General features: G+C 39.3%; 1 protein-coding gene across 1 annotated transcript in view; it reads right to left on the minus strand.

Moving 5' to 3' along the window:
* Positions 1–10886, minus strand: part of RTKN2 (rhotekin 2) — a gene marked incomplete at both ends in the record, with an annotated part of 77048 nt that extends 66162 nt beyond the window's left edge. Inside the window, 2 exons of the mRNA XM_082673000.1 lie at positions 4151–4347; positions 10827–10886. Coding sequence (XP_082529126.1) covers positions 4151–4347; positions 10827–10886 — 257 coding nt within the window. The remainder of the gene's footprint in view (positions 1–4150; positions 4348–10826) is intronic.
* Between the last annotated feature and the right edge of the window lie 1019 nt (positions 10887–11905).

The raw sequence follows: 11905 nt of genomic DNA on the forward strand, positions 1-11905 counted from the left end.
TGTTTCATAATTACATACATTTAAGGAGAACAAAGCTTCTGTTACATTATTAGAACAGTATGGTAATGGAACATTTAACCAATTACCAATATTCTCAGATAGGTGGTTAAAAAAAAGAATAAATGATATGACTATATCCCTGATTTCTCAAGTGGGGTTCCTCAACTAAACCAGAGAATGACTATTTTCTCAATTCTCCCAAGAATGGTACCAAACTAGTAGTATTCTAAATACACGGAAGTTAAGTTATTGTATACAATGCATGTCTTGGGGCATTAGGGCTTAACTCTTTCCTGGAACCCCAGTTTAAACAGGCTGTAAAATGAAGTAAGACTATTTGCTTACTTTAATAAACTCATAATAAATTGAGAAATAAGTGAAACTGTTTGCAGAATGGTTGTTACTGTATCAAGAGGACCTTGAGTAAATATCTATTAAAATAACCCAAAACTCATGCACTAGTTTTTATCTCATTTATCTCATCAAAAGTTACTTATTTGATCACTTCTCTATCTGCCTGTTCTTAAATATTTTCCCTAAAAATTTATTATTTCAATTATTTTGTCTCACCATCCTTTTCAATACTCTACTGCCAGATAACTTCTTAAACACCCATTTTATCATGCCTCTTTCTCACTGAAAATAAAATGGTAAAAGATAAACAATGAAATAAATGTAAAGTCCTATAACAACTTAACAGGGCAACTTGGGGTAGTACAAAATACATGGGCTTCTCTGGAGAGGGTTAAGCGAGGCTCAGGCTTTTAAGTCGTTTGGGTTCACATCCTAGTCACAGAGTCACTGTGTGCCCTTTGAAACAGTTATCTAATATTTTCCAAGTTCCTGTTCCCAAATCTTTAATAAAGAGGTTTATACCTCTCTCAGTTTGTGATGTGGTATTTGTGAAACCCTAGCACAGTATCTGGCACCTGGAAAGGCTGTCAGTCAATACCAGTTAACCTGATGTCATTGTAAACTTTCTTGAATTTTGCTACCCACCTCCTTTTCAACTTTGGCTTGATCTTCAGCCTCAACCAAACACATCTCTTCAATGTTCTTGAATTCATGCTCATTTTTTACCCTAAGCTTTTGTTTTGCTATTTTTCTTACTTTTAATCTGCTTTCTTTCTACTCAACAAACCAAACTCTACCCATCCTTTATGATCTGGAAGATTCAGACCCAATTCTTCCATTAGACCTTCCTCGAGTCTACCATTTCTTACTGATGTGATTCTTCTTTGAAAGAGTCTAGATGTATTGTCTGTATTAATTTTTTTTACATTTTATCATAAAATTTTAGAGAAGGTAGACTAGTGGTAGGCAGGAGGCTCGTTAAAATGCTATTTTAATTCTGGTAGCAAAGTAAAAGTGGAGCACTTTTCTATCTTAAAGACCATCAAAACCAAGCTAAGGAACAGACCACCGAGTCTCTAAAGGTAAGGTATTTGACTGCTGAATATACAAACATACTCACATTTCGACAAATTCTGTTCTTTGAATTTGGATACAGTAGCACAATACTAAATAAGTGTTCTACAAGTAGTAGATAGTCAATAAATATTGGATTGACTAATCAAATGGCATAATTTACATAACTTTCTTCAAGGAACTAAAAAAACTATCATGGGATTCTCTTTTATCTTTAGATCATTTTTATGTAGTAAGAAGGAAAGTACTATAATTTCCAGTTACATTTGATCAGTAACCTCAGGTTATATCTGCACATAACAAAATGAAGTTGTAAACAAAATAATTCATATAGAATATTCAAATTTTTTAAAGAAATAATTCAATAATTAATGGAGGCAAGGAGTGATGAACAAATATAAATGTTCAAATATAAAACAAATATAGCATCAAAGCTATTTTCATCTATCAAAGATAATCAGTAAAGAAACTGAAAATTGTACACACCTTCAGTTGAGAGTCCCAGATATTTTTTCTTATCTTTGTTATATAAATCCAACAGGAATTAAGCTTATTTAACATTTTTCCAAATCAGCAACTTCAGGAAAGTTGTTAAAGAAAATGGCCAGTTCACAATTCGTTATACTTAAAGAACATGAATATGAAGGGTAGACATGATTCCCGGAGGAACATTCCATGTAACTGTGAGAAATGATATAATACTGAGTGTTTAGTCCCACACTGTACTTAAACCAGTGCTTCTAAAATTCTTCCACTTAAACAGTCCCGCCCCTTGACAACATATTGTTATAAAGGCTGGGAGAAGGAACATGTATCCCGATGAGCAGCATAATCCAAAACCATGCCACAATCCTAAATTCCTAATGCTTTATCTTAAAAATTCATGCTATAAAAAGATACGCCATATTTATTCTTTGGCTTTGCATATCTTGTGATACAAAATCATCTACTCTAAGTAATATATTTGACACAGCTGGTGAAGCACTGACTTAGTCCAGTGTATGTGTATCTGAAAAGTATTTTCCTGGATTATGATACTGGAATAATTTCATTTTATAATGCCAGGGATAAATAATAGTGAAAATTGTTTGACATACATTGAGTACTAATTACATAAAAGGTATTATTAGGTTTTTAATATATATCATCTTAATTTTCAAAATGTAAATATTATTATGTCAACTGTAATGAAGGAAATAAGGCACAAAGAGATTAAATAGCTATCCCAAGGGAATAAAGCTAATAAATATTAGCCACTTCGTACGTAAGTGTTTATTATACGATTTCATCAATATTCTATTTTTACAAAAATCTCTTTCTCTGACCTGTGTTTTTACCTTACTTTTCAAGAATTTCATGGAGGTGTACCATGAACAGCCCAATCAATGGCCACTAATGTCGAAAAAGAAACTTTTAATTAGTGTTACAGCTTTAAGACTGATCAACAATGAATAATGTGAAACCATTTATATTAAAAAGGAAACCAGGGCTTCCCTGGTGGCGCAGTGGTTGAGAGTCCGCCTGCCGATGCAGGGGACGCGGGTTCGTGCCCCGGTCCGGGAAGATCCCACATGCCGCGGAGCGGCTGGGCCCATGAGCCATGGCTGCTGAGCCGCGCGTCCGGAGCCTGTGCTCCGCAACGGGAGAGGCCACAACAGTGAGAGGCCCGTGTACCACAAAAAAAAAAAAAAAGGAAACCAATATCTAGCCACTAAATCGAGTCAATCCTAAGGTCCAAATAAGGCTTGGCATTGTAAATAGGATAGGATGTAAATTTCATACACAAACTCTAGACCTGACCCAAAAAGGCAGCATGTAGTGACAGAGAGAACAAGGACCAGAAGTAACTTAGCAAATGATAAGTAACCTCTCATTAGCTTCTGTCACTAGTTAGAACACTCACTAGTGTTCTAGCGTCACTAGTGTCACTCAAGTGTCCTTGAGTAAGTCACTTGCCTCTCTGGAACTTACACTCAACATATGAAAGGAATGTGTTACCAGATTTTTAAGTTCCCTTCCATTCATATCTTTAAGTCTATTCATAGCTTTAATCCCATTCATAGCTTTAATTCCATTTATATCTTTAATTTTGCTGCCCACTCATTTCAATTTCTAAGTTTCCATTACTCTCAGCTAGTATCTTTTTATCAGTTTATTTTTAAGCAATTAGTTTTTTTTTTTTAATTTACATTTCTATACACTCAGATATCAGTCTTAGTCCTTCTTCTTAAAATATTTCCTCACTCCTTGCTTCTTAACCACTTCATTTTACAATCTGGAAGTACTGAACACAACAAAACTGGCCAGTAAAAACTGCTGCCTTAATAGTAAGTTTACTCTGAGCCCTACTTAAAAATGTTTATGATATCAGAGGCTACTTCAGTGTAATTTTTAAAAGCTTTGATGATTTGACATTTCAGGTTAAATTATATGGTGTTGTTTTTTTCGTTTTTTGGGGGTTTTTTTTGCGATATGCAGGTCTCTCACTATTGTGGCCTCTCCCCTTGCGGAACACAGGCTCCGGACGCGCAGGCTCAGTGGCCATGGTTCATGGGCCCAGCTGCTCCGCGGCATGTGGGATCTTCCCGGACCGGGGCACGAACCCGTGTCCCCTGCATTGGCAGGCGGACTCTCAACCACTGCGCCACCAGGCAAGCCCTATATGGTTTTTAATGTAAATACTTAAGTACATTAAAAGCCATAGGTAAACAATGTCACTAACCATCTTCCAGTTTGATTTGCAATCTGCTCTTCTAATTTCTGCAGCTCCAATGTGTAAGCCATTATTCGAGCATTGCACACCATGAGATTCTTAACTGCATGCAAAATCTGGTCTTTCTGAGTGCTCAGAGAAAGGAGTTTCCATACCCCTTCTCGTATTCGCATCTCTAAATGTATTTTTTCTTGAATGCTGCAGTCCTTAAAAAAAAGAGAGAGAAAAAGCATTTTTAAAAGGTAGCAAAACCCAAAATTATAACATTTCTTTTTACCCCTAATAGATGGAAAATGTACTATCTAGTATTATAATTTTATAATACATTGGGAAAGTAACAAAGTTTTAGTGTATGATAGTATAAAATCTTTTAAAGGCTCTGTGCAAAATCTTAATTTCTTGCTTTATTAGGAAGTCTTTACAATCTACTGGATAAACAGAACAGAAACAAAGGTGAGAAATAATATATATTCTTACTGTAACTGTACAAGGTTGAACAGTGTCCCCCACATATTCCTGTCCTCCTAGAACCTTAGAATGTAACCTTATTTGGACATACTTTTGCAGATGTAATTAGTTAAGATGAGGTCATACTGGATTAGTGTGGGCCCTAAATCCAATGACTGTTGGCCTCATAGGAAAGCCAAGTGAAGACACAGAGGGATACATAGAGAACTCCATGTGAAGATGAAGGCAGAGACTGGAGTAATGAGTCTACAAGCCACGGAACACCAAGTATTGCCAGCAACCACCAGAAGCTGGAAAAGGCAAGGACAGATTCTTCTCTAGTCCCTTCAGCAGGAACATGGCCCTGCAGGTACCCTGCTTTCAGACTTCTGGACTCCAAAACTCTGAGAGAACAAATTTCTGTTGTTTTAAGCCACTCAGTTTTGGTAATTTGTTATGGCAGCCTCAGGAAACCAATACAAGAATATAATAACCAATGTGAACAATACAGCACGTGCATGTATTATGTAAGTTGCACTGTGAGATGGCAAGATATAACTGATGACACTAAATTAACCAAGGAAAAACTTTCTAAAAGAACAGATGCTGAATAAAGGAACTAAGGTTTAACAGCAGAGAGGTAACAGGCTATTTGTTAGGGTAAGCAATGTAAATAAACTCTCAGAAGCAAGAGAGTGAAAGAACTATGCTAAGAAAATGTCAGAAGCTTTAGCTACCTGGAACAGAGATTTAGAACACAGTTTTTGGATATATTTATTTTAGCTTTAAGAGTCACCATGAAACTACTAAATCATTTTAGTTCTGAAAGTCTTTCATTCTATACAATGATCTTAAAATGGCCTGGCTCTATAAACAAGTTTCATATGTAACATCAAAATTCTATAAACTGAAATGTATTTTTCTGATTTAAATTCAGTGACTTTTTAAAAACTATAAATCACCAGATACTCTTTAATATACTACAAACATGTAATAATGCTTCAGTATGTCTATTTCTAAAAATGAAGAGATCATCCTAGCTTCTGCAGTTAAAAAAAACAAAAAATGAATGCTATAGTTTACCTTTTAACTGGAATAAAATTTATATCAAAAATCTGAATGAATCTAATAACAAAATTTCCAGATATTGAAAGGACAATCTTTTCAAAAAGAAAAGCTGAAAGTTAGAGCAATAGTCTATGATTACCCAAAAAGAAAAACTGCAGATGATTTAACTTGATTATCCAAATCAATCAAATGTGCTATTCACACGCAGAAAACAGATCTGTTTAATTACCTCCTGTAATTACATCATGTAATCGCCACATAAAAACCTTCTTTTGTAGTATAACTCAAAACTGATGTACTATATAAATGTAGTCATTTGCTGCTTTTCCTTCTTTACACATGACTGAATTTCAACAACTCCATCTCATCTTTTTATGACTTGTCAGTCCCAAAGTAAATTCTTCTTTAATGTAATTAGTAATCAATTATAAGAATTATCTATGTGACCCATATGTCTATAGAAATAAACTCTGGCAGGCGGGTTAGCATTAGAGAGTCTACTTAGGGAGAAACTTGAAAGTGGGATGAATAACTTTACCCCACAACTCAAATATAAACGAATACCATCTGGTGCCATTAAATTCAAGTTTGCTTTTTAAATACTACAGTCAGGCAGCCAGTTTAAATACTACAGTCAGGCAGCCAGTTTAAATACTACAGTCAGGCAGCCAGTTGAAGGACTAGCACAGTCCTTCTTAAAGCTGGCTGCACATTAGAATCACCTCAGGCAGAGAGGAAGGGCCTTACAAAAGTACCTAAGCTTATGACCTACCCCCAAACAATTAGGATCTCTGGAGGTGGAACCTGCTCTTTTATTTAAAGCTCCTCTGGTGATTCAGTGCACAGTCACGGCAGAGAACCAGGGCTGCACTACTTGAAATTCCCCAGCCATCTGGAAAGTTGCAACAACCTTTAGAAACCAGTAGGTGGCCAGAGACAACACTAAGGAATCAGTTCGGACTTCTAAAGGTTTCCATCTGGTAAATGAAGATTGTCTTTCTTCACTTATTGATAAAGACTTCATAAAAGTAGAGAGGCATGGGATATAGTGGAGAAAGGAAATGTAAAGTCAGGGTTTAAAAAAAATTACAGTATTTTTAAGATTAAATATTCAGTAAGGAAATGAGATATAGCTAGCAGATATTATATTAGAATTCTGTCCTTTAGAGCAGTGGGCAGCAAACTATAGCCTGGCCAGTACCTGTTTTTGTAAATAAAGTTGTACTGGAGCACAGTCATGCCCGTTTGTGTTGTCTATGGCTACTTTCAAGCTACAAAGGCAGAGCTGAATAATTTCAAAAGAGACTGTGTGGCCCACAAAGCTGAAAATATTTACTATTTGTCCTTTTACAGAAGTGGTTTGCTGATCCCTAACCCAGCCAAATGAACATACTTAGTAAACTATGACCTTACCTCCCCTGCTCTACAGTGAGTGGATGTGGATCTGGGAGGGCTGACAGAGACGGATAAATTAAGTGTATGCATTTTTTTTATTGGAGCATAGTTGATTTAAAATGTTGTGCTAGTTTCTTTTTTTAACACATTCAGGGTGAAAAAAAGGACCATTGTATTAGCCAGTTTTGTGTTCTCCATACAAGTTCTTTTAGTATAGTATATACTATAATACATAGTACACATCTATACTTTACATGCAGAGAAAACATCTCTGGTCAAGCAAACTACTCTAGCCAAGAAAAACATAATGGAGTCAAAGGATTTGTTTTAAGTTAAAAAGGGGTACAAAGTGCTCCTAGGCTAGGAGTGATGTCTAGTGCGAACCACAGAGAGAACAATGATCAGGAAATGAGGGTGGCATTCAATGATGATGCTTACTGACCTCAAAGAGGAAGAGTAGGGAGCGAAAATCATCACTGCCTCAACCATAATGGCAGAGTCAAGACTGACTAGGGCCCATGACAAAAGCATGTTTCCCTGTATGCATCCCTCTTAGAAGTGTGTGAATTCAAGCCTCCAAGAAGAGCGGAGAATGGGGAGAGAGCCTTCCTTTTGTTATTTCTTCTTCAATTTTCTAAATAAGGGCTTGCTGTCAGGTCAAAGAGAAGCCTTATCTCGTAGGTATTTAAAGTCAGGCAGGTAAAAATAAATGGATAGGGCAAGGCTAAGAATGAAACAGATGATTTAAATGTGCAAACTTAGATAATGTAGAAAATGGAAATATACTAGATTTTAAGAGCTAGAAGGGCACAAAGGAAGTACAAAGAAAATGACTTTAGTGTTGGAATTAGGCACTGACTAAAAAAAAGTAAAAAAACAAACGAAGTTGGGCTGCTGGTAAGAAAACTGTAGTAATCCAGATAGAAACTATCACCCACCTAATGGGTATAGTTAAACCATGTTAGCTAAGAGAGCAAGATGAAAAAGATTGCAGAAGAGTATATACAGTATACATTCTTTCCAAAAGAAATTTTGTGTATTTTAAGAGTTGTTTACATACAGAGAAAAGTCTAGAAGTTGTTAACAGTGCTCATTCTGGGGAATGGAATTGGAGAAAGAATTCTTAAATTCATGTTTCTGTCTATGTTTACTTTTCTGCAATGAGAAAATATTATTTCTCAAATTTTATTTTTATAAAAATTTCAAAAGCTTAAACATTTGTAAGAAAAAGTAGGTGGCTATGCCAACTATTCAGATGAATGGGACAAAAGATAATAACAAAAATAAGTCATCTCTCAAGCATGTATGAGTGCTAGGTACTGTGGCAAGTACTTTAAAGAGGTTCTCAAATTCCAACAAATTTCTGTGATAAGCAGTTTACCATTCTACAACTGCAGAAACTGCAACTTAGAAAAGACAGGTAACTTATTCAAGGCTGCACAACAAACAGAGTTGGATTTTACCTTAATCTGACTCCAAAGCCAATATTCTATGCTGTGAGTAGTCACAGATGACTCCAAGGTTTGAGTAGAGGTGTTACACTAGTGAGTGACCATCTCAAAATCTTTGGTGCTATCCCTATCTGACGGCAGGTTCATTAGGATCAAAGGAAACACAGAGACAGTGTTAGTCAAGTATAAAATTCTCTTACTGACCCTCAATATTCCTGTTAGGTTAAAACCTATTACTATTTTGCAATTTTTCTCCAAGATCCAAACAGAAGGAATTCCACAACTCAATTATTTTAATTTGTTGCTGCCTAAGAATCTTTAAGTAATGTACTTTCCTACATGTAAATAATCCAGCCGTTACGTATATTTAAATATTTCTTTTCATTCCATGTAGCTAAACTTCTTTTATGACCTTATCCTCTTATCTCTTTTGTACCATACAAAAACATTTACTGGTGCACACAGCTCAAGAAATATACTTGATCGGCCTCACCCACACCTACATGGTAAGTGCAAGAACCTCAAGATCACCAATTCACTAGAAATCAAATTTAAAAAAATAATTAGTACAATCAAAGGGAAACGGAGCAGGACCCTGTGGTCCTTGCCCCCCATGTCCTCAGCCTGCCTTTTTGCCCGTGGAAAAACTTGAGTCAAACGATAAGTTTAATCAGAGAAGTGAGAATATGCAGAAGCAAAGAAAAGCAGTCAAATGGGACAAAACAATAATAATTCAGTCAGTAAGCCAAGTCGAGGGCCTTCAGTTCCTTCTCAAGGGCTATAGGTAATATTCTGAGCCACATCCTGGGAGCTGTCTGATAGGTACTGAAACCCCCAGCAGGTGGACGTTAACTACATGGCGACCAGACTGCGCCGAGACATAAGCTGCCAGAATCCGAGAACTAGCCTCAAAGAAATGGGAACAAACCAACCCTGGAACTGAAGGTTAACTGTGCTTAAAATAATCACGACGACACTGGTCAGACCACTGCAAGACCAATTTCAAGAAGGCTGTCAGAGCTGGCTGTGCCGTTTCCACATGTGGCCCCTCCCTCTGTCTACAGAAGCTCATGTCCAGAGGTTGTCAGCGGGGCAGAGTCAGCCTTTGGACAGGCGTCCAACACTGCACCCCACCACCCGACCCCGGCCTTTGCCGGCATCCAAAACAAAGCAAACTCCTTTCCACCGATCTTGCCTCTTTATTGGCTTTTGAGCAGCCAGCAGCCGGGCCCCAATTTCGGTAACAAAAGTACATAACAGGATAGAACAGAAAAGAAACACTCTGCATCGAAATGTTTGAAATTTTTGGAAATGCTGGCATAACACAGCATAAATTACTGATAAAGTTACTGCCCTCTTTGCATAACGACTCAAGGTCTTGCTTTCCTTTTCACAGCATTATGGAGACTTCCTAACAATTTTCTATCTGCTGAGGGTTCTAAGGTTTACAGAAAAGAAAATGCGTTGCTAAGCAAAGGTAATAGGTGGGATCATACAAAATTGTTAATATTCTACCAATTTTGACCTACAAAACTCGGAATTTCATATGGTTTAATCTACTTTAAAAATAGGGAAAACACGGTGGAGAGTAAACTGGAAGTGGAGATCCAGCTCAAAGACATCAGAGTTCTAAGTCCCATCTTTTAAGTTCTCTTTAAAGGTTAAGAGTGGAAAGTATAAACTTTTAATAACTGCCAAGAAATAATGTTGGACTATATTAAGTAGAAAGGTTCCTAACACACATTTTACATGGATAAATACCGAACACCAAACTTCTCTCCTATCCAATTCAAAAAGAATCCACTATCAGACCAACTTTTTCTCGAGTTCAGCGGTTGCAGTTTACTTCTCCACCCTCTCCACCAAGTTTATACTGTGTGTAGACAAAGCTCCTGCAGTGATTGTGCTTTGCGTCAAATCTAGTAATAAGCCAAGTGTCCTCCACGGGCCTCGGGTGGGCTCCCGGGATATCCCGGGGCTCCCATTCCCCCTGCGTCACCCACCCTTGCAAAAAGACAAGCGTCCCAATCCTGGGAGGAGGGGCAGCGGACAGGTGCGCCCCAAAACGCGCTTCAAGACTCCGGCGTCGCTTCCCCATTCCGGGCCTGTTTCCTCCCTAAGAAAATTGGGGGAGAGGGTGGGGAGACGGGAACGGGGAGATTTCCAAGCTCCATTAAGGCCTCAAAAGTGCAGTCGCCTAGTTCTTTGTTCCTGGCCACGGCGGAATACGAGACGCGAAGGGGCCGGGGGGGGGGGGGGAATTTCCCGTCGTCCAGGCAAAACGACCGCTTGAGGACCTGAAGCCGGCTCCCTTCCTCACTCACCTGCTGAGCGGGAAGCCCCGCCGGGCGGAGCTCGGGTCCCCTCAGGATCTGCCCCTCCATCACCAGCGCCACAGCCTGGGCCGCCGCCACTCTTCCAAAGGTAAGATTTGAAAAGCCCGCCCCTGACTGGAGCAGCGGAGGACGCCAACCGCCGGGACGTCCCGGCCGTACCAAGTCCCGGCGTAGAGGGGGCGAGGGGGCCTGCGAGCCGGCGCGCGCACGCGCAGTGGGCGCGCCCCGCGCCGCCCACGCCTGAACGTTGCGGAGACCCGAGTTCTCAGTGCCCGCTGGACAATAGGGAGCGGTGGGCCGACTTAAGGCAATGCTTGGGGTGTGGGCGGGCCTGAGACAGGAGTAGGCGGGATCGTGGGGAAAGCACTGGTCAATGAGAGCACCTGACCTGGTGCACGATTTCGGCTGCTGGTTTTCAAGGCCAGCCTTTTGCGCAGGGAGCTTTCGGCCTGCATCCCACCGTAGGCCCTCCAAAGCGCTCGGGGTGGGCTGACCCAAGGCTGCAGTCCCTGGACTCCCACAGACAACCCGTGGTCTCACTCCCAGAGAACCAAATGACACGGCCCCCAGCGATCACTCACACACAGCGCAGATTGTCACCCGGGGTCACTTAGAGATCATGGCCTTATTAATCAGGCTGGTGAGACACCGTGTCAGGCATTTCACAAGCCCTTTTCTTGTGTCCACAGTGTTTCTTTGTAATTCCAGATGCCCCTCCCCCCCAGCCGAGTAGTCTGTTATTTCTTGCAAAAAACCTCTTTCATTACTCTTTCCCCACCAACATCCAAAGTGACAGCTGAATGAGGTATCATTTCCCCAGAGTCCCATTTCTTGCTGTCACTAAAGACCAATATAAAGACCCTTTTAATCATATTGGGAAACTAATTATTGGGAATTAAATATAATGGCAAAGCATGGAATCTTTAAAAATCAAAATTGAAGTGCCAAAGATTTCAGGCCTTTGTAAACTCTTTAAAAATCCACAGTCCTGGACTTCCCTGGTGGTGCAGTGGTTAAGAATCTGCCTGCCAATGCAGGGGACATGGGTTTGAGCCCTGGTTGGGGAA

This window comes from Grampus griseus (assembly GCF_964374135.1).
Source record: "Grampus griseus genome assembly, chromosome: 16".
Classification (NCBI taxonomy): Eukaryota; Metazoa; Chordata; class Mammalia; order Artiodactyla; family Delphinidae; genus Grampus; species Grampus griseus.